Source organism: Crotalus tigris, unplaced genomic scaffold (assembly GCF_016545835.1).
Source record: "Crotalus tigris isolate CLP2741 ecotype Arizona unplaced genomic scaffold, ASM1654583v1 scf7180000022411.5474196:2289641, whole genome shotgun sequence".
NCBI lineage: Eukaryota > Metazoa > Chordata > Lepidosauria > Squamata > Viperidae > Crotalus > Crotalus tigris.
The window spans coordinates 462,750-484,418 of record NW_024099112.1 but is presented as its reverse complement, the minus strand read 5'-3'; the positions used below and the strand labels follow the sequence as shown (position 1 = coordinate 484,418).

At 36.0% G+C, this 21,669-nt stretch overlaps 1 protein-coding gene across 2 annotated transcripts in view; it reads left to right on the top strand.

The window, feature by feature from the left end:
• Window positions 1-1,080: 1,080 nt before the first annotated feature.
• RBL1 (RB transcriptional corepressor like 1) overlaps window positions 1,081-21,669 on the top strand; it is a 35,328-nt gene continuing 14,739 nt past the window's right edge. Inside the window, exons 1-16 of one of the 2 annotated variants that reach the window (XM_039319135.1) lie at window positions 1,081-1,707; window positions 6,573-6,706; window positions 7,724-7,924; window positions 8,718-8,782; window positions 8,870-8,998; window positions 9,104-9,264; window positions 10,905-10,954; window positions 11,482-11,659; window positions 12,340-12,506; window positions 13,737-13,849; window positions 15,517-15,620; window positions 16,100-16,237; window positions 17,523-17,687; window positions 17,875-18,010; window positions 20,490-20,726; window positions 21,340-21,548. In XM_039319135.1, the coding sequence (XP_039175069.1) occupies window positions 1,558-1,707; window positions 6,573-6,706; window positions 7,724-7,924; window positions 8,718-8,782; window positions 8,870-8,998; window positions 9,104-9,264; window positions 10,905-10,954; window positions 11,482-11,659; window positions 12,340-12,506; window positions 13,737-13,849; window positions 15,517-15,620; window positions 16,100-16,237; window positions 17,523-17,687; window positions 17,875-18,010; window positions 20,490-20,726; window positions 21,340-21,548 (2,337 nt within the window). In that variant the 5' untranslated portion in view covers window positions 1,081-1,557. The remainder of the gene's footprint in view (window positions 1,708-6,572; window positions 6,707-7,723; window positions 7,925-8,717; window positions 8,783-8,869; window positions 8,999-9,103; window positions 9,265-10,904; window positions 10,955-11,481; window positions 11,660-12,339; window positions 12,507-13,736; window positions 13,850-15,516; window positions 15,621-16,099; window positions 16,238-17,522; window positions 17,688-17,874; window positions 18,011-20,489; window positions 20,727-21,339; window positions 21,549-21,669) is intronic. The other variant, XM_039319136.1, reaches the window with a different exon arrangement.

Genomic DNA, 21,669 nt, shown 5'->3' with positions numbered 1-21,669 from the left:
GCCTGTGAGGAACAGCAGAGGCTGCACCTGGGCAGAGTCTGAAGGCAGGAGCAACTTACTGGAGTGACTTGCAACCTTCTATGCTGGTTTTCCCATTGACTTTATTGTGGGAAAGGGAAGGTCACCAATGGCAATTATAACTGTAGCATCCTGCAACATGGTAATCATAAGCTGGGCACTTGGGTCCTGGCTTACGATCAGAAACCCCAGGGGTATGCTGTAATGGCCTGAACTTCCAGTAGTCTTATGTCCATGTTTTCAGAACCACCATAACTTTGAGTTGTTACCATGGACTTAAACCAACAACTACCTGTATCTGACTGTGGTCTCAGTAGTCTCTCTTCCTTCTGTTCCTAAAGGTTAGTCATTCTGCCCATTACACAACTAGGTCTTACCAAATTTGGAATAGTATCAGGTTGACTGGAACTGCCCGGAAGAAAATGTTTCTAAGTTTTTTCTTTTACTGGTAGTCCTGGACACACAACCACTCTTAGTGAGCATTCAAAGTTACAATATTGAAATAGTGACTTATGACCGTTGCAGCATCCCTATCAAATGATCAAAATTTGGACGTTGGCAACCAGCATGTACTTATGTTTGCAGCCATGTGATCAACATTTGTGATCTTCAAGGGCAGCTGGGGGGGGGAGAGCTAGAATTATTTAACAACTGCATGATTCACTTAACAACTGTGATGATTCAATTAACAACTGTGGTGATTTATTTAAAAGCATGGCAAGAAATGTCCTAAAATTGGGTGTGCCTCACATAAAGGCCACTTGGCTCAACAATGGAAATTTTGGACCCAATTGTGGTTGTAAGTCAAGAACTACCTGTACTTATATTGGCAGGAATGGATGAATTCAGTCTGGTAGTGATGAATATGCTTTTCTGGATGTTACTGTCCTAAATAAATACAATAATGTATTCTATTATAATATAACCGATATACAAAGGCAAGTGTTATTAATAATCTCCGTGTTGAGAGTATTGGATTTCAGGTTATATAGTATTCTTCCTCTATTAAATCATCTGCAGGGAATTATGAAGTAGCTGCATTACTTAGACGCAACAGTTGTTCCTAAGCCTTTGCACTTGACAACGTAGCACTTCATTTGAAAAGGCAGGACCGCTGTCTCTTCCCCGCAAATTGTGAAAAGGGGCTTTCAAGTATTCTCTAAGCCAGGCGTTTAAAACCAAGAACCAACCTCTCTCGGCGTGTTTCTCGCTAATTGTGCCCAAGAAGAGGAATGACAAATGTTGTGGAGTTGGCACGATACAGGAGCCACAAACTAGCAAAGTATATCGCGCGAACCTCATCGTAGTCCACAATTATGTACATAGAGGGTATGCAAAACACAATGACGCAAATTTCTACAGGAGACCAGGCGGCGGAATACCGGCAGAAGCTTCCGACCAGCCGTCTCGCGTAGCAGAGGAAGGGGGCGGGGCGGAAGGGGCGTCACCTTGACCATTACAGGTTGAGGATTTTGGCGCGCTCGGCAGAAAGCATTGTGGGTAGGGGCAGCGCCTGTGGCTGCGGGAACGGTTATTATCATGTCTCAGGAAGGAGAGGAGGCTGCCGCTGTGCAGTCCCCTGTCCGGGCCGCCCTCGACCATTTGTGTCAGGAACTCAATCTGGACGTTGACAGCGCTTCGGAAGCCCTTCGGGATTTCACAGCCTTGCGGGGCACTTACAGCCTTGAGGTGAGATGCGGCTTGTCTGTCAAGGAAGGGATGGTACCCGAGTGGCTGACGGACTGACTGATTCCTGCAGCTGGTTAAATGCTCAGGTGGCAACGTAGTGCCGGGGCTTCCTTGTTCTTGGGAGGGGGGGCATAATCCAAGATTGGGGCCCCTGGGCCTCGGTAACGGTCGACTAGGGCTTGTCCTGAGCGGGGCTTCCAAGTGGCCGTTCCCGAGGAGGCTTTTATTGCTACCTTTTTAAGCACTTAACGGTGACCCAGGGACCTTCTACTACGGCCTTATGGGTGGGCGTCGGAAAAGATGAATGCTCGCCAGAGGTCCATGGAAGTAAGAACGATCACTGATGTGTGTAAATTTTCTGAGCTCCATACAAGAGCCATTTAACTCAATGCAATAAATCACAGATAAGCCGGGAAAGGATTTTGACAGAAAGCGGAATGCCAAGGAAAAGAGATGCAGATGGCCTAAACTTTTTATGCTGCGTTATTTTTAACTGTTTTTTGAATATTTACTTGAAGATGTTATTAAAATACTGCCTCAGGAGGCAGAAATACATAGCCTTGCTTTTTCTGTTCCATAGTTTTAGAAATCTAATGTATAAATACTGAATATTAACCATAATGAAAAAAGTTATCTTTCTTGAATGATAGGAATTACTGTCCAGAAATAGAATGACTAGTGATATAATCAAGGATAAAAATAGTGAATTATAACTTAGGCTAATATGTTATGTGATCCCAAACTGTAAGGTTTATAAGATTCATTATATTGTATGAACCTAGAAAACTGAGTTATTGAGCAAATCAATGGTTTTTACACTATTCTAGATTATGGAACTCCAAACAAGATACTTCCATAACAAAGGAAAACTTATTTCAATTATGTATAATTTCCTTTTGTATGTCTCCAGGTATAACATGACATGTGAGATATATTAAAAAGCTGGCATATCTTTTTAGTTTATTTTGGTATTTTTGGGGTAAATACTGAAAATCCATTATAATAAAATTTATTTGAATAAAAGATATTGTAATCTTCAGTATCATCCTCTGACCTTTCATTCTGTAATCTTCTAATATTTTTATTTTCCTACTGTTTTAGTGAGATATCTTAAAATACCTGCTAAATGTCTATTCATGTACATGGTAGTTGCTTGGCTAGTGAAATAAAGGAATTCAAAATCCACAAAATAATTTCAGAGGAGCCTTTGGACAAAACATAAAATACCTTCAAGCTTATAACGGTTACTGGTGGAGCATAATTTAAGAAACAATATAATGAATTATAGATAAATCTTCATAAACATAGGATAGAAAAAACAGTTTGTGTAGTGACCATTCAAAATTACAATGGCTCCGAAAACAGTGACTTACTGTTTTTCACACTACTTGTAGCATCCCCATGGTCACATAGTCAAAATTCAGACAGAAATAGCACTTAGACTTATATACCCCGACATAGTGATTTACAGTCCTCTCTAAGCATTTTATAGTGTCAGCTAATAATAATAATAATAATAATAATAATAATAATAATCAAGCAAGGGTAGTACCAATAGTAATAGGCTCCTTGGGTGCAATTCCAAAACAACTGGAGCACCACTTGAACACCATTGGCATTGACAAATTCGCTATTAGTCATTTGCAAAAAGCGGCCTTACTAGGAACCGCTTCCATCCTGCAACAATATCTGTAATACCATCAAACATCCACATCTGCCTATCCCAGGTCCTGGGTAAGGACTCGATAGGTAGACAAAATGCCAAATCCAGTCTGAACATCTGGCTGACTGTGCGATGATCGATAATAATAAAAAGTTGGAAGGGACCTTGGAGATCATCGAGTCCAACCCCCTGCTCAGGCAGGAAACCCTACACCATTTTGGACAAATGGCTGTCCATTCTCTTCTTAAAAACTTCCAGTGTGGGAGCATTCACCGCTTCTGGAGGCAGGTTGTTCCATTGATTAATTGTTCTAACTGTCAGGAAGTTTCTCCTTAGTTCTAGGTTGCTTCTCTGCTTGATTAGTTTCCATCCGTTGCTTCTTGTCCTGCCCTCAGGCGCTTTGAAGAATAGCTTGACTCCCTCTTCTTTGTGGCAGCCCCTGAGATATTGGAACACTGCTATCATGTCCTCCCTCGTCCTTCTCTTCGTTAAACTAGACATACCCAATTCCAGCAATCGTTCCACATATGTTTTAGCCTCCAGTCCCCTAATGATCTTTGTTGCTCTTCTCTGTACTCTTTCTAGAGTCTCAGCATCTTTTTTACATCGTGGTGACCAAAACTGGATGCAGTATTCCAAGTGTGGCCTTACCAAGGCATTGTAAAGTGGTATTAATACTTCACATGATCTTGATTCTATCCTTCTATTAATGCAGCCCAGCACCGTGTTGGCTTTTTTGGCAGCTGCAGCACACTGCTGGCTCATATTTAAGTGATTGTCCACTAGGACTCCGAGATCCCTCTCACAGTTACTACTATTGAGCAAGGTATCCCCTATACCAGTGGTTCTCAACCTTTTTAATGCTGCGACCCCCAACCGTCGAGGACTACTCAACTGGTGCAGCACCGTTTGCAGAATGGGACTTTTGGCAGGCTCAGCAGGGCAGAGACAGCCTGGACAATTCCTTTTGGCTTTTGAAAGCCAATAGAATTAGACTCTATTCAAGAGAGTCTATTCTATTGGCTTTCAAAAGCCAATAGAATAAAAGCACAGCTAAGGAAAAGGGGGAAAAAATGGCGGACTGCGTTGTTTGGCGACCCCCGTGAAATGGTCGTTCGACCCCAAATGGGGTCCCGACCCACAGGTTGAGAACCACTGGCCTATACTATACCTGTACATTTGGTTTTTCTTGCCTAAATGTAGAACCTTACTTTTTTCACCATTGAATTTCATTTTGTTAGATAGTGCCCAGTATTCAAGTCTGTCCAGATCCTCCTGTATCTTAAGCCTGTCTTCTGGAGTGTTGGCTATTCCTGCCAACTTGGTGTCATCCACAAATTTGATGAGTTCCCCATCCCCAACAATCTGGGATCCCCATTTTACCGACCTTGGAAGGATGGAAGATTGAGTTAATCTTAGCCACCGATGGCTCCTCTTGGCAACTGACTCATATTTATGATGATTGCATGTCCTGAGGTTACATGATCATCTTTTGCAACCTTCTGAGAAGCAAAGTCAATGGAGAAACCAGATTCGCTTAACAATTGTATTACTAATTTAACCACTGCAGTGATTCACTTAACAACTATGGCAGGAAAGCTTGTAAAATGGAGCAAAACTTATTTAACAAATGTCCCACTTAGCAACAGAAATTTTGGGCATAATTATGGTTGTAAGTTGAGGATTACTTGTATAAGACGAATGTCTGCTAATAGAATAGATAGGTAGCCTGAGCTGCTGGAATGGTGGCCTCTTTGGACAGAATTTCAGTTGTCAAACTGGATAAATGGCCTTTGAGAATAGGATAGGATTAAATATTGAATGTTAGATTTTTTTTGACTAAAATAAAGTCTTTGGAACCCCCCCCCTTCTCCCATTTCTGGCTAAAGCTGCAGGTCATAAGTGCATGCAGACTGCTATGTGCCTGAGTTTTGATCATATGAATCTGGACGCGCTGCAACATTTGTAACTTTGGGCACAGATTGCAAGTCCATTTTTTCAGCACCATCATAATTTTGAACAGTCACTGAACAAATGGTTGTAAGTTGAGGACCACTAATAATTATTAGATTCTTTGATTTAAAAGAACTCTTTTTGTGTGACTGTCGTATCTTTATGCTAGGCAGAGAATTATGACATACATTCAGAATTCATGTGAAATACTATACACCATCATTCTTTGTAAACTGGCAATCTTTTCTTTTTATTAAAAGTTTTAAAAATTTTTTACAATATATAACCCAAATCCCTCCCCCCCTCCCCCACTTCCCAGAACTGATTACAGGGTTACAAATAAGCAATCATAATCTAACATTACCCAACTCTACTAACAATCAAATCCATAACATACTTTAACTCTTTTTCAAAGTAAATATTAACAAATTAAAAACCAAAAATAATAATATAATTAAACAATAATACTAAAAATAATATAAATTCAATCATATTTAAATAATACTTTTTAGTCTCATATTTATTCTGGATGTAATCTATCCATCTTCTCCAAACCAAAATATATCTTTCTTGTGAATAATCCTTCAAAATCTATAATAATACCTAACAAAAATAATTGCGGCGTAAACTTTATCTTTCTCTTAAAAATCTTTTGAATGTTCCACCAAATCTTAATCCAAAAAGCTTTTATATTTCTACAAGTCCACCAAATATGAAAATAAGTTGCATCTAAGCTTCCACATCTCCAACATTTGGGCTGTAAATTAGGATACATACAAGACAGCTTTTGAGAATCCAAATGCCACCTATAAAACATTTTATAAAAGGTAAACTGGCAATCTTATATCAGAATGCAGTTAATATATTTTAATAGATCTTTCAAGGGAACTAGTACCCACCCGCGGTGGTTTTGTCCAAAGGGAGTTCAGAGATAAAATTTTAAATTAAAATGTACTTTATTTCATCCAATAATAACAGAAAGCCACAATCTTATAACAGTAGGAATCATTTAAAAACAATAAAAATATTTGTGTAAAGTGAAATAGCATAGTTTGTATTAAAGAAGTATTTATTAAACTTTACATTTAGTGTTGTAAATTAGATACATTATAAAACTTTCCTTTTTGTCTATCAAATCAGAATTGTTTATATTAATTTATAAAGCTTCTTGTTTTATAAAAGTTAGTATATATTCACAATATAATCAGCATTATTAATCCTAAAGACTGTAAACAACTTATTTTTTCAGGGAGACATTATACATTGGTTGGCTTGTGCTCTCTATGTTGCTTGCCGTAGAAGTATAGTGCCTACTGTAGGAAGTAGTTTGATGAAAGGAAATTGTGTCTCATTGACCAGAATTCTGCGTTCAGCAAAGTTAAGGTATTTTTATTTTAAACAATATTCTCTGTGCTATTCTAGTCTAAAGTTGCAATAGAAATATTAAATTCAGTTCAAAGCTTGCATAAATGAATGCCTACTCTTATTGTTTACTCCTGATATAGCTGAGATGACTAACATTTCCAACTGGGAGTTGCAATGAACTTGGTATCTGTACTTTGGTTAATGTTATCACAATGATTATTTAATAATTGTTGCCTAAATCAAGCATCCTCACAATTTTTGTTGTGATATTAATATTATTATGTAAACAGTTCAGTGTAATGTATTTGCTGTTTCTTATTAAAGATCATAGGCAGCATGGAAAAGAGGGGTATAGTAATTATATTAACTGACTTAACAGATCACGTTAAGCCATGGGGCGTTCTAAGGAATAAGGAACAATGACTGTCTTTATAGCAAAATGACTTTATGGTAATTTATAAGCCACAATAATTAAGTTAATACAATATGCTAAACCAAAAGCAAATAAAATTATGACTTAAGGTCATTTTTAAGAATAGCATAAGATTTGACCTTGTTTTTCATTTAGCATTTCAAAGAAAGAATAACATAATGATTAATATATTGTAAGCAAGACTTTTTGATAGTAGGCTGTTTGGTCAGGTAATTAAATATTAAGTTATAATGTGATTTTTGTTTGATTTAGTGTATAGCCTGAATCCAGCTATTGTTATTGTATTCAGTAAACCATTGTTCAACAAATTAGTGCAATCAAGGACACTGAGTAATGCTAATCACCATTTTTCACACTAGCTTATTTTATAGGATTATAATTAGCCGGTTCAGTCATGTTTACCTAATTACTGTGATATTAATATAGTGCCTTATTTCACACAACAGTTCTAGTGAAGTCTTTTTACATTTTCAGCTGTGTTCATTAAATCATATTAAGTGATATGCATGTATTAATGCATTCTGAATGAAATTGTTATAAAATAGACTGGAATGTCTACAGAAATTAAATAAAGCTATAATTTAATTTTGTTTTCTTTTAAGCTTAATTCAGTTTTTTAGTAAAATGAAAAAATGGATGGACATGTCAAACCTGTGTCAAGAATTTCGAGAGAGAGTAGAGAAGTTGGAGAGAAACTTTGAAGTGGCCACAGTAATATTCAAAAAATATACTCCAATCTTTTTAGATATATTTAAAAATCCTTATGAAGAACAACCTAAGTTTCAAAGGAGCAGGAAACAAAGGTAGATGTTCAAAAGTTTTGTGGTATTCTGGATTTCATGTTGCTAAAAAAAAAATAAAGTGAGCAATGGAAGTATGTAATCTTATAAAATTCATTGGTATGTTTCTTGCCAGACTCCAAACACATCTTTCTCAATAATGTAGTTGAGAAAGTAAAGGGCTTGTATAATATGGTGTGAACCTTTTAATGGAATATTGTATTACAAAAACATGGAGACAATAGGATTGATATGGTAGCAGATGCTTGAACATACCAAAATGTTGTTTTAAGATAAAGTTGCTATAACCATTTATGGCCCTTCTTAAATTTAATAGAATCTAAATCTTCTGTGTGATTTTCAGTAATTCTAAGTCAGTGGTGGTGAACCTATGGCACGAGTGCCAGAGGCAGCACTTGGAGCTTTCTTTGTGGGCACATGTGCCGTCGCCCCAGCCCCACCTCCCCCATGGCCCCTCCACACCAGCCCCCCCAAAGGAGAGTCGCCCCCAGGCAAGGCCCACCTGAAGCAGCACAGCCAAGGACATGGCAATGGGGACAAGACTTCGCCCTTGCGCCCCATCGCAAACATGATGCTGCGGGGCACGGGTGGAGGGCATGGCCGCCATGGCACTACTGGGCCGCCTGGGCGATCGGCGGGCTGTGGAGGGGGTGGGTGGCCCTATGGGTGGGTGGGGGCGGTGTGAGGGTGGGGCGGTGCGGGGTGGGGCAGTTTTTGGGCACTCGGTGTCTAAAAGGTTTGCCATCACTGTTCTAAGTAATAATTTGGAACTAAAATGAGACTTCTCTTCCAATAGACGGGTTCCCTGTAGTGCTAAAGATCTATTCAACTTCTGCTGGACTTTGTTTGTCAACGCAAAGGGTAATTTATAATGGCTTAATTTTATTCCTGTTTTTTATGAAATATTTAGCTCTGTAGTTGAATGACTTGATGCTTTCTGTTTTAAAGGTAATTTCAGTATGATTGGAGATGATCTAGTGAACTCATATCATTTACTTTTATGCTGCTTGGATATGATTTTTGCAAATGCACTTTTGTGTCCATATAAAAAAGATTTAATAAATCCATCTTTCAAAGGTATGTTCCTGATTATCTCCTCCCAACTACAATGCAAAGTTTTAATTTGTTTTTAAAAGTGAATACATACTAAATTTATGGAACTTTCCTTTTATTTTTTTTAAGGTTTGCCAGAAGACTTTCATACAACTGACTCCAAAGCTTCTGAAAGGGCACCATGCATTATTTCTACACTCTGTGAATTACATGATGGACTTTTGTTAGATGCCAAAGGCATAAAAGAACATTACTTTAAACCATATATTTCAAAGCTCTATGATAGGGAGGTATACAGTCAAAAATAATTACTAATCATGTAATTGTGTTTGAAGTTTTTATTGCTAGGAGAACAAAAATTTTCTGGAATTTTTAATGAATATTTGGAAATATAATGTACTATCAAAGATTTAGTTATGAACCACAGTCTTTTTAACTCTTGTATGTTGTGGCACTGTATTTACTTTGTCCCCCCCAAACTTTTTTCTACTGCCTTTGATCAGAAATTAGAAACACTGCCTTTTGTACTATTTAGTGCTATCAAACAATTCTACTATTACAAGCAACCCTTCTACTACTACTATTACACAATCTTAATGTATTACAATATGATATCTTCACAAACGTGATATTTCCCAGAAGTATGGACTTCTGGAACTCCCAGCATTACCGTAACTGAGAATTCTGGGAATTCAAGGACAATAAAGGGGAACGGTGCTTAGGTTGGAACCTGCAATATAAATAGTTAAAATTAAAGAAATGCTAGGTCTGGTAGTTGATTATGTTTTCTGTATTGAAGGTATCTACAAAGAAAGCAGTTACAGTGTGGTTCTGTTTAGTAACAGAGTACATACAACAGTTCATTTAGTGATAATGTTTGAAGTTTCATCACTGAAAAAAGTGACATAATCATTTTTCACATTTACGACTGTTGCATGGTGACATGATCAAAATTCAGATGCTTGGCAACTGACTCAGATTTATGACAGTTGCACTGTTCTGGGGTCATGTGATCAATTTTTTCTGACCTTTTGAAAAACAAAGTTAATGTTAAAATTCACTTAACAACTACGCTACTAACTTAATGATTGGTGATTCACTTAACTGTGGTAAGAAAGGTCGTAAAATTAGCAACAGAAATTTGGGGCTCAATTGTGGTTATAAGTCAAGGACTATCTGTATTGCAATCCAATTCAGACACTTGGCAACTGACACATATTTATGACAGTTGCAGTGTCCTGGGGTCATGTGATCAATTTTTTGAAACCTTCTGAAAAACAAAGTCAGTGGGGAAGCTACATTCACTTAACTATGTTACTAACTTAATGACTAACTTAATTCATAATAAGCCACCACTGAAAACTACTTTTAAAAGTAATAATAATAGACCTTTCAATTTCCTAATTATTGCAAAGGTGAAGAGAGGAACTAGATGTAGTTTTTGAGCATTGGGATCCAACATAATACTAATTATACATACAGTATTATGGTTTGATAAGCCAAGACAGATGCTTTGTTATGACAGTCCCAGGTTATCTTCATCTTCTAGCTATATAGGAGATTTTTGTGTGGTTATGCTTTGTTTAGACTATGTAACAAAATATGTGATTGGATACACATATCGATACATAGGGCTTAGGGAAGGGAGTTAGGTGATGATATTTTCTGAATAATTATTAAAAGAAGGTACATGTGTTCTTTATGTTTCAGAAAAGCATCATAAAAATCAGGTTTATTTTAATTGACAAGTTGTTAACTGCTATATATTTATGTTTCAATAATCAGTAGAGGAAAACATTGCTTATTCATCGTTCTGAATAAATAATGCTTTCTGTACAAAGTTACCCGAACTACAACAAATTACATAGGCTGTCAGATAATCTGGTATCTTGTTTTTGCTTATCTGTTTCTGTTTTTCTAATGATTTTAGATTTTAAAAGGAGATTGTCTTTTGGATCCAAGCAACTTTGTAAATAACAAGTAAGTGTTTTATTTAATCACATTGTCTAAAGTATATATTAAAATATTCCAGAAGTGGCTGTTCTATGTGATTTTAGCATACAAATTAGATTGATTTTGAGTAACAAGTATGGTAGCTGTTGGAATAATTGCTCATTGGATTTTTAAAACTAATGTTTTTACTGTTGTTTCTGGGATATATGGTGAATTGCTATTGGGGAGTATTTATGAATGTTAGATGAAACCATATTATAATTACCTGAACAGGCTATGGATAGGATTTAGGGAGTTTATTTATGTTAGATTTCTAGTCCTGGAAATAAAAAACTTCAAAACAACCCCATTTAATCAGAGAGTTTCCAGCGCTATGAAAGAAGATTGGAGTTTTAAAGGTCTTTATATAATAGCAATTGCAGATGCTTCATTTCCCCTGCTATCACATCAATGTGTTCTTTTTCAAAAATCAGTAGTGAGATAAGGAAGAATATGATTGAGTGTATATTAATGAGGAATAATCATTCAACATTACATATTGCTTGTTTTTTCAGCAAGGCCCTGAATAAAGAATATGAAGAATATGTTCTCACAAAAGGTGATTTTGATGAAAGGGTTTTCTTGGGAACAGATGCAGAAGAAGAAATTGGAACACCTCAAAAATGTTGTGCAGCTACACCAGGTGGGAATATAAGAGCTCATGTTGAATGTCATCTTCAACAGCATTTTGAGGTAATTTAAGTTTTGTTTTAAGCAAATATACTAGTTATAGCATTAAACAATAACCAGGATGGAATATTTTTAGCTTAGTCATTCATCAACTCTGACCTGGCAAACAGTTATAATTTTTTTGAAAAAAGGAATTCTTTCTATAGTGTTCTCAGATCAACCACTGAAATAGTTCATCTGTTTTTAGTGCAGTTAAATGAATATTATTGCCAAATATGTAGAAAATATTTTGAACTTACTGCAAAGCTATCATTTATTTGATTTTCAGAAGTAAAGAAATGTATTGTGAAAAGATATCTAGGAAGTTCACTGACTGAAAATCATTACAGTTTATTTCCACCATGATGAATGAAGGCTTGTCATGCTAGCTGAAACCAATAATTTTACAGATCATACATAACTCATCATGCATGTTATTGAGAGATTTGGAGGGAGGGGGAGGGGTTGTGTGAGGAAGAGCAGTATTATTCTCTGCCCATTTCAGAATAGCTGAAACTCCATAGTTTTTTGCACTAAAGACCTGCCATAGGAAAGTCTCAAAATGAATCTGTTGTGATGCTGTAATAATATGTCTCTGTACAATATCAATGATTTCTGAATTGCTGTTCGTAATTGTTGAAATTTATATAGTGATGTTGGACTATGCAGTTGCCAGTTTAAACAAGATTTTATTTAACTTTCAGAAAAGATCTTTTGCACCGTCAACCCCTTTAACTGGTAGGAGTTATCTAAAAGAGAAGGAATCAGTAATTACTCCAGTTGCTTCTGCAACACAGAGCGTGAGCCGGTTACAAAGTATTGTAGCAGGGTTGAAAAATGCACCAAGTGAACAGCTTGTAGCTATTTTTGAGTAAGTTGTATTACATTTGTCTTCTATGTTGTTCATATCTCTAATTTCTGATTTTCATCTTTCTGATGATAATTTAGAACATAAATAATCATGCTATGTTTCCTGAATTGTAACCTCTAATGTTAAAGCGCAAATTATTTGAAATTTTAGATATTTTGAAAAGCAATGTGCAATGTCTTATTATTTAAAGAACAAATTTTTACTGTTATGTTTAAAGGAACTTTCAATCATGGCTGAGAAACACAATTATTTTTCTATGTATTTGTAAGGTCAGGTTTTCTATTCAGATTCTCAAATAAATGCAGAAGCAATAGAATTTGAAAAAAGTGAAAACTGGAGATACAGAATTTTTGGGGGGGCAAGAAAATACTTTGCTCATGATTTGAATGATTTCTTGGAAAGGTTAGGCAGGTTGCATGATAGATGAAGGAGTATAGATCTGCAAATTAGTATTTTAAAAGCAAAGGTAATTGACATAGAGTGATGTGCAAATGCTGATAGAAAGTAGGAATGTAGTATATGATTTCCTGCAAGAAATATTTTAAAAAAGACCCAAAATAGCTATTATAGTAACAAGTTTCTTATGTTCTATAGAAATAAGTATTTAAGAGTAATTTGAATCCAGTGAGAATAGCTTGCATAATAGCATCAAAAATAAATAGGTGCTGTGGTTTTATCGCAACAAGAATAAAAGAGGATTGTTTTGCAAAATAAATACATGAAGGAAGAGTGGATGGAAAGAAAGGAGGAGACTGAGAAACTTGTGCATAGGTAGAATTGATGAGATTCTCAAAAGAAAAGTTTAAAGAGCAAATGTCAGGAATGAATCAGTGTGTGTGGAAGAATGATTTGCAAGGACAGAAACATAGAGAGAGTAGTATTAATATAAACTTGATTTAGTATTAATTTAATTAATTTAATTTAAATTTAATTAGATTGTTTCTTTTTTAACTTATCACCTTCCTGTAATTTATTTTGTTTATTACTTCTTACTTTTCTGCATTTGGTGTAACATTGCTTACCTCAGGTGGGAGTAGTATAATGAGTATGAAATGTATTAATACATTCACTTGTTAAAATGATTATGGGAGACTTCTTGTTTGTAAAGTTTATTTTTAAAAAACATTACATTATCTGTAATTAGTTTGAAATGCATATTAATATTTTGTTTTAAACAAGATGCTATTTGCCAATCATGTTTAAATTATGTATTTTTATGTTCCATTATAGATCATGTATACGGAATCCTATGGAGAATATCCTGAAAGGAGTGAAAAGGATAGGTGAAATTTTCTGTCAGAATTATACTCTATCAATCAGTGATCAACTGGTATGCCATTTAGGTAAGAATAGGAGAAAAAGCGTGTATTTGTGGGTATATGTATATGTGCATGTATGGTTTTATATCTATCTATCTATCTATCTATCTATCTATCTATCTATCTATCTATCTATCTATCTATCATATATCTATCTCTATATAACTATAGATATAGATAATTGTCCTAAAAATGCGAATCCCGGGTATATTCATAATAAAACTAGAAACACGGATCACCGAAAGTAAACATTTATTTAAAACTGAGCTTTCGTCAGCACCTGCTGACATCGTTAACGGTGTAAGCCAGGAATGGGAGGCACGTTCTTATAGTCTCTGTGAAGCTAGCAGTTTAGCTAACAAGCGCATTATGGGTCTATTCGGCCCCTGTCCTCCCGCAATCAATTGTATCGATCCTATTTCCATCAGGCTGGTTGATGTCTTTTTAAGTTTTGGCATTTTGCCTCTCTCTACTCGCTCCACCTGGCAGGAGAGTTCATCTTGCCCTGCGCGCTCGTCCCGCCACCCGAGCAACTCTTCTGCATGCGATACTGCCATTTCGGCTGGTCTCTCCTCCATCGTGATGGCATCGCTCTCCATGTTGGTAAAATGCCCTCTCCTAATGTCCATGGGTCCGGTCTGCCTCCTTGTCACCTCCTGCTGTGCCGATGTATTGGCTAGTGAGAGGTTACGATCCTCTGCCTCCCTGCTCGCGCCGGGGGGAAGTGACCGTTGAGTCATCCATTCAGTCCTCCTGCATGATAATACATACTGGCGCAGTGTCTGGTAAGCTGGCAATAGCTCAATATGCCAGTTAACAGAATGTTTAGCAGGCGGCCGCTCTTAGTTGTATCATAAGCAATGACTCTAGCCTCTGTAAAATTGAAAGTATGGTTGTGCTCGATGGTTTGAGCCAATGTAAAGAAAAACGATTGCAGGTATGGGCTCACACACACGCGCATGCGCGCGCGCACACACACACACATATGTATGTATGCATCATAATTTCATTTTTAATGTGCACCAGTATGTTCACAGGAAAAAAATGATGATCTTTATGTTATCTTAATTGTAATGATAATATTTTTCTTCTAGTTATAACTCCTTCCTTTTTAAATTAAAGAATGGCAGTTGAAATGGGCCCAAACTTTTACCTATCCCAGTCTTCTAATTTTACAATAATCTCCAAGAGAACCTGAAAGAAAAACATTACTGTAGTACAGTACTTATCTGCTGATGTTTCTGAACAAATAGGCAGATTTAGCAAATTTTGGATACCTCTGTATTCCAAACCAAAAGGAATCTGCATGATGAGTGCCACTGCTCTTTCATATCCTAATATGAACTTTGAAATATGTTACAGTGTCTTTTTGTTATTTGACAATTCTGGCATATATTTATCCACTGCTTTGATACTGGTTTTTCTAACTTGTTAAATATCTCCTGCATTTATAGGCCTATATTCATTTACTCAAATATAGATGCTATAAGCAGTGGAATTTGTTTTTTGATAATTCTATATAGAACTTATTCTTTAAGAGCTGAAGCCTTTAATGTATTCTTGATCAATATGAAGGCACATACTGCTTTACAGAAAAATTGCAGATAAACTGGACAAGATTTTAAGTATTAACCTTTTTATTTATGTATTATTTATCATTAAATATTATTAATATTTGGCTTAATTCTCAGATTTTGCTCTTCACCGATTAAAATTGGCAGAAATTTTGTATTATAAAAGCTTGGAAACTATAATGATACAAGAAAAGCGAAGGCTGCCTGGCAAAGACATGTCTGTAAGTTCAGAACTATGGAGAAAAATTTATTAGAACACCTTAAAAAAAATCAAACAGGGTTTTGTAATTCACTTGTTATTTGCTGTAATAGTTTTCTCATTCTGAAAATAGAATTTGGCTTAATCTTATATAAGGTGCTTTGATGGAGCACATGTTGAGAAGAGCTCATAAGTAAGTTTTAGCATTTCTGAAGATGCTAACCTTGTCAATTTTTTGAGAAGCAACAATTCTGTAATTGAACCAAAGATCAGTATAAAGTAGCTTGAGCACATGGCTCTTTATTTATATTATTTTTCCTCCAGTTCATTTTCTTCTTTAGATCAGCGGTCCCCAACCTGTATGATGTTAGAGATTCCCATAAAATCTAACCTCAGATCATTCCAAAGAATCGATTTGGCATCCCAAATATTTTGAAGAATTTAAAAATAAATGATAATTTTGTATGATTATAGGTTTCAAATATTTTTTCTTCTTTCTAGACCATTTTAGAGCAAGATATTTTCCATTGCTCTTTGCTTGCATGTTGTTTTGAAATAGTGCTGTTTGCATATCGTTCACCAAGAACTTTTCCCTGGATCATTGATATTCTTAATGTCAAGCCATTCTATTTCTATAAGGTAAGCACAGAAAAAGCATTGATCTTTACACAAGATGACTTCAGCTTTTCCAAGTGGTCAATTAGCAAGCCCTGTTTTGTTTCATTTGTCATTCTATAATAGATAGCAACCAGTTCAAGCTCTTATTGTATGTATCAGTATAATCCACAGTTGATACTGAATTACTTTTACAAAAATTATGTGCAGTATCAACCAAAACCAAAAGAAATTGGCAACTAATAAAAAAGACATAACTGGATTATAGTTGACTTGCATTAGAGGGCAGCCTTGTTTAGCTGTCCTGTTGGGGACAATAATTCCTCCACTAAGCAAAGAGGTTGCTGAATGGGAAATCATGTGATCATGACTGCTTTCATGAGCCGTGGTGGTGCAATAGTTAGAATGCAATATTGCAGGCTAATTCTGCTGATTGCCACTCATGGTTGACTCATCCTTCCTTTTGAGGTTGGTAAAATGAGGACCCAGATTGTTGGGGGCAATATGCTGACGCTTAGAGAGTGCTGTAAAGCACTATAAAGCTATATAAGTCTAAGTGCTATTGCTATTCTGGTTGGAAAGAGACAACACTTCTCAGTTTCACATCTTTGGCCTTTTTTGCCTTCTAACTCCCTCCATTTAGAATATCTGCTTATTGTCTTGCACACATCAAAAGCAATGTGATTGTGATGTTATGCAAACAACCTACAGCACTCTCTGAAATCTCTTCCTGTCTAATTTCTACTATCCAGGGAAGTGGGAAACAAGTAATATCTGTAGGCAGTTTGTCTATCCTTTCCTATCACCAACTTCCCCCCTGCTCTGCTCAGGGGGTGCATACTCACTGTAATGGCAATCACATAACTGGGGGATGTTGTGAAGATGACATATGGTTGTAAATTGGCCATAATATTGCTTTTTCATCACTATGATATCTTTGAATGGTTGCTGAACGAGTGGTCAGTAAACAAGGACTAGTTGTATCTACCAAATTATATTCAGGTTAGTTTAATCATAATAACAGTTCTTATTCTACCCTAAGTTCTTATAAAATTGAAGCTGCTTATTTTTCTGGAAAACATTGAAGTGCTTAAGGTATGCAAGAAAATGGTTCTACATAAGGTCTTTTAAAAACTATTCTGGGCAAAATAAATATTTTAAACAATCATTTACTGTGAAAAAAAAATCAAAGGAATGCATTCATTTGTAAAATGAAACTCACATGAAATATTTTGTGTTCCTACATTGGGATAGATAAAATTTGGATTTGTATTATGTGTATGTGATTAAACTAATGTTTGCACTCAAGGTGATTGAAGTATTGATCCGTTCAGAAGAAGGTCTCTCAAGAGATATGGTAAAACATCTCAACAGCATTGAGGAACAGATACTTGAAAATCTAGCCTGGAGAGAAGACTCTGTACTTTGGGATGTCCTTCAAGCCTCAGAAGATGAGGTTCCTCGCTGTGAAGAAGTATGTTGTCAAGTAAATAATTCATATTTAAAACATGGAAATTACTTAAATCTTTCAAATCTGAAAAACTGAAAATACTGTATGATTAAAAAATGTTAAGATTCCTTGTATTAAAGACACGAGTTATAACAGAATTGTAAAATAGTATGATTTTTGCCTTTTGAAATTGTTACCTTTTCTTCTCCAGGTAATATTTCCAAATAATTTTGAAACAGGAAACGGAGGAAAAGGATTAGGATATCTTCCCATGATGCCAGCATCTCCTATCATGCACCCCAGAGTAAAAGAGGTTCGGACAAATCATGAAGGCAATCATAGACGAGGTAAGTTGAAGTATTATATTTTATATCTAAAAGAACATCTTGCTCAGGTACAGTGATAGAATTAGATCTAATTAAAGTCCAGAAGAAATGTATTTCAGTCTTTCTGAAAACCATGCAACTTAAAGCTTTTTTAGCTCAATTTCATTAGTGTAACTAAGCTTGTTTGAATTATCATCTCCATCAAGTTCTCCACTGTGACATACCAAGGCTGTCCACCTCTGTATAGGCAGTAAGGGAAATACTGTTGAAAACAGTGACACTAGCTGAAAGTATGGATGTGGGCTGATGCTGCTGATGTATCAATTAGCTATTTCAGTGCAGCAGTGACAGGGAAAACATATCTTTAAGTCAGTTTTGATTCCTAGCAACTGCTCCCCACAGGTTTGCAGTATTTGGCAGCATTTCAGAAGTGGCTTACTAGGTCTTTCTTCCTAAGGCTGAGAGAAGTGACTGGCCTAAGGTTACCCAGCTGGCTTGTGCCCAAGGTGAGGCTAGAATTCAGTTTCCTAGTTTCTAGTCTGATATCTTAACCACTATACCAAACTGTCTCTCAGATCTATCTCAAATATGTTAGGTATGTTTCTGCACATGTATCAATCCAATATAGGCCTCTCTTGTCCAGTCCTTGCAAGAAACCCAGTTTTTTTTAGCATCAAAACTATACCAATTATACTTTCAAAGGCCTGGCCCAACAAGTACATACTCAAGATTAAAGGAGATGTTCACATTGTTGGGCACGAATTCAAAAACAAATTAAGTCCATTAATTCGGTTTCAAAGAAAACAAAATTTATTGCTAACAAAGAAAAGAAAACAGCGGTTTGCAAAGCGCAGTGGATCCGAGTCAAGACTTCAGGCAGGAAGTTCCCAAGCAACGGACTACATGCAAACCACGTTGCACAGTCATTTTTATACATACTATCGTGATGCCCCATTTTCCTTCCCCTTTGGCCCCATTGGAAAGGCCTGCAGAGATCACAATCTATCAGAAGCGCCTAACCGGAATACATTATTTCTGTCTTTCTCTGCTCAGGTTACCTCAACAGCCGACATACTACCATATAAGGGCATGTTGTCGTTCCAGTAGAAATTCACAGTTTGTTCTTTGGTTTTGGTGTACTCATCCTGTTTACTTTTAAAACATTCTTTTCCCTTGAACTGTTTTCCTCAACATGCTGTTCTTCTAATATGATTATAGGCCAGTGGTGGCGAACCTATGGCACGGGTGCCAGAGGCGGCACGCAGAGCCCTTTCTGTGGGCATGCGCGCCGTTGCCCCAATCCTAGGCCTTCAACTGGGTTTTATAAAACCTTTTCGCTTTAGGCCTCCACCGCTGTGTACAAAAAAAAGAGGTTCAATCAATCAGTCAATTTCAAATTCTCGCGGGGAAAAAAAGATCTTGCAAAGTTGGAATTGATTGATTGAACTTTTTACTCCCACCCAGTCTGCTGTTACCACTAAAGCCATGCCCACCCAATGGGCCGCACCCACCAGCACCAGACGATGCATAAGTGGGTTTTGGGTTGCAGTTTGGGCACTCAGTCTCTAAAAGGTTCGCTATCACTGTTATAGGCCATGATCTGTTAGCAGTGCCCTTCTAGATGGGACAGACTTGTCTTAAAAGAATTAATGGCCACAATGTGATATCAAAATAAGGACAAAGTAATATCTGAACATTTCAACTTCTCAAGATATTCTATGGCAGACCTTAAAGTGACTGTTTTTGGAAAAAATGCAATTTGAATAACACAATTGAACAGATTGCTGGACTCACATCAGAAAATTTCAAGCAATCTTGAAGTCTCCACAAACACAATAATTTTAACACATTACAGTTATTAATTGATAAGGTACTTGTAATCTTCTCATATGTAGCCTGCATCAGTAAAACCCTGACTGTTCTCTCCCACCATCCCATATTAAATCCTACATCAGTCTAGTTAGTTCATGATTTGATGAAATAAGCTGCATCTCATGAAAACTCATACCTTTCAATAAAATAGAGAAAGTGCAACCAAATTGAAATGACAGTAATTGGTATCAGGAAATGGATTCTAAAGCTATATGAAAGGAGACTGAGTGATAGCCATGATTTTCACTGCCCCTTTGGAGGGGAATTCTAAATGAGTGAATTCTCAAAGAAGAGATCCTTCAGATATTGTCTCTTCATTCCTTATTTTATACAAACTGGGTATACTACATTTTTTAGTAAATTTCTTGGTTTGTAGAGAACTGTAAAATTCAGTTTGGATATAGCTATGACTGCTTATATAAACTGAAAAAAATTCCAGTGGATTATAATGTTATAATTTATTGTAAAATGAAAACTTATTTTATTATTATAAGATTACAGAAATATTATGTGACCTTTGGTGTTCTACTTTTGAACATTGTCTAGTTTATATCGTTCTGAATACAAAAAGATTTTTGTCCCTCTGATTTACTGCATTTTGAAGTAATTCTTTTCTTTTTTATTTTAGATTTGCAGCTATTGTCTCCAATCTCCATTCATGACCGTTACAATTCTCCTATGGCAGGAAGTGCTAAAAGAAGACTTTTTGGAGATGAAAGCCCTCCCACAAAATCTGTAGAAAAAAGATATGCTGAAGGAATAAAACTAAAAACAGACAAGCATATGTCTGTTTCACCTGATGAAATTGCTCTAAGTATGGCACAAACTACAGTAACAAGACAGAAAGTAACAATCCCATTACATGGTAGGTATGAAACAATACAGTTTTTGTTAGAATTTTTAATGGCAAAGGGTAATGGTATGAACATTTTTGGAGTGAAATATTTGTCTTAAATAACTGATATAGATATGAAAAAAGAGCAAATTGTTGTTTAATTTAGTGTTACATTTTTTTTATTAGCAGGGACGGGGAAAGCTATTAAATAGCATTTTGTGTATTTGGTATGCAAATAATTTAGCTTCTTACCTCTGGGCATCCCTGACAAAAGTGTTGGAAATAAAATATGAGCTCATTTGGGTAGCAAAAAGTCTTTCAGGACCTCTAAGTATAATCTTTGTAAAAATATATTGCTTTGGGGGCATCCATGGGGAAATATTGACTCTATATTATGCTATGTCATAGGAGACAAATACACATTAATGTAAAGACAAAATACAGTGTTTATTGAGGCAACAATGAGAAACTTCAGCAGGCCTATGAATCACCTATTCCTAAATTATGTTAATCTATTGAAAAAATTAAGGTTGTATTAAGATGTAGAGCCTTCTGTATTGACTTATCATGCATTTTCAGAATGTTTATTTTAACCTAAGAAAGGATATCATAAACAGATCAATAACTTTTGCATGTATCTTAGGCAATATAAATGAGACAGGAAGGATCACACTGATACCTATTGCAGTCAACTTATCTGAAGATTCTAAAGTGGACAGCTATGGACAAGTCCCACTCAGTGCTAATGCTTTAATGACTGTTTGTCCACATCAGCCTCCTCCAAGCGAACCCTTTCATTCAGGAAACAAGCCAAAGAAAACTGGATCTCTAGCACTTTTTTTCAGAAAGGTAGAATGTATTTGTAAATATTTTTTGTATTAAAATATTCCACCATGACCACTAGCAGAAATTTTTCATAAAAATAATCTAAAGCTATGCAAAGTAGAGTTACTAAAAATCACAACACACTTTG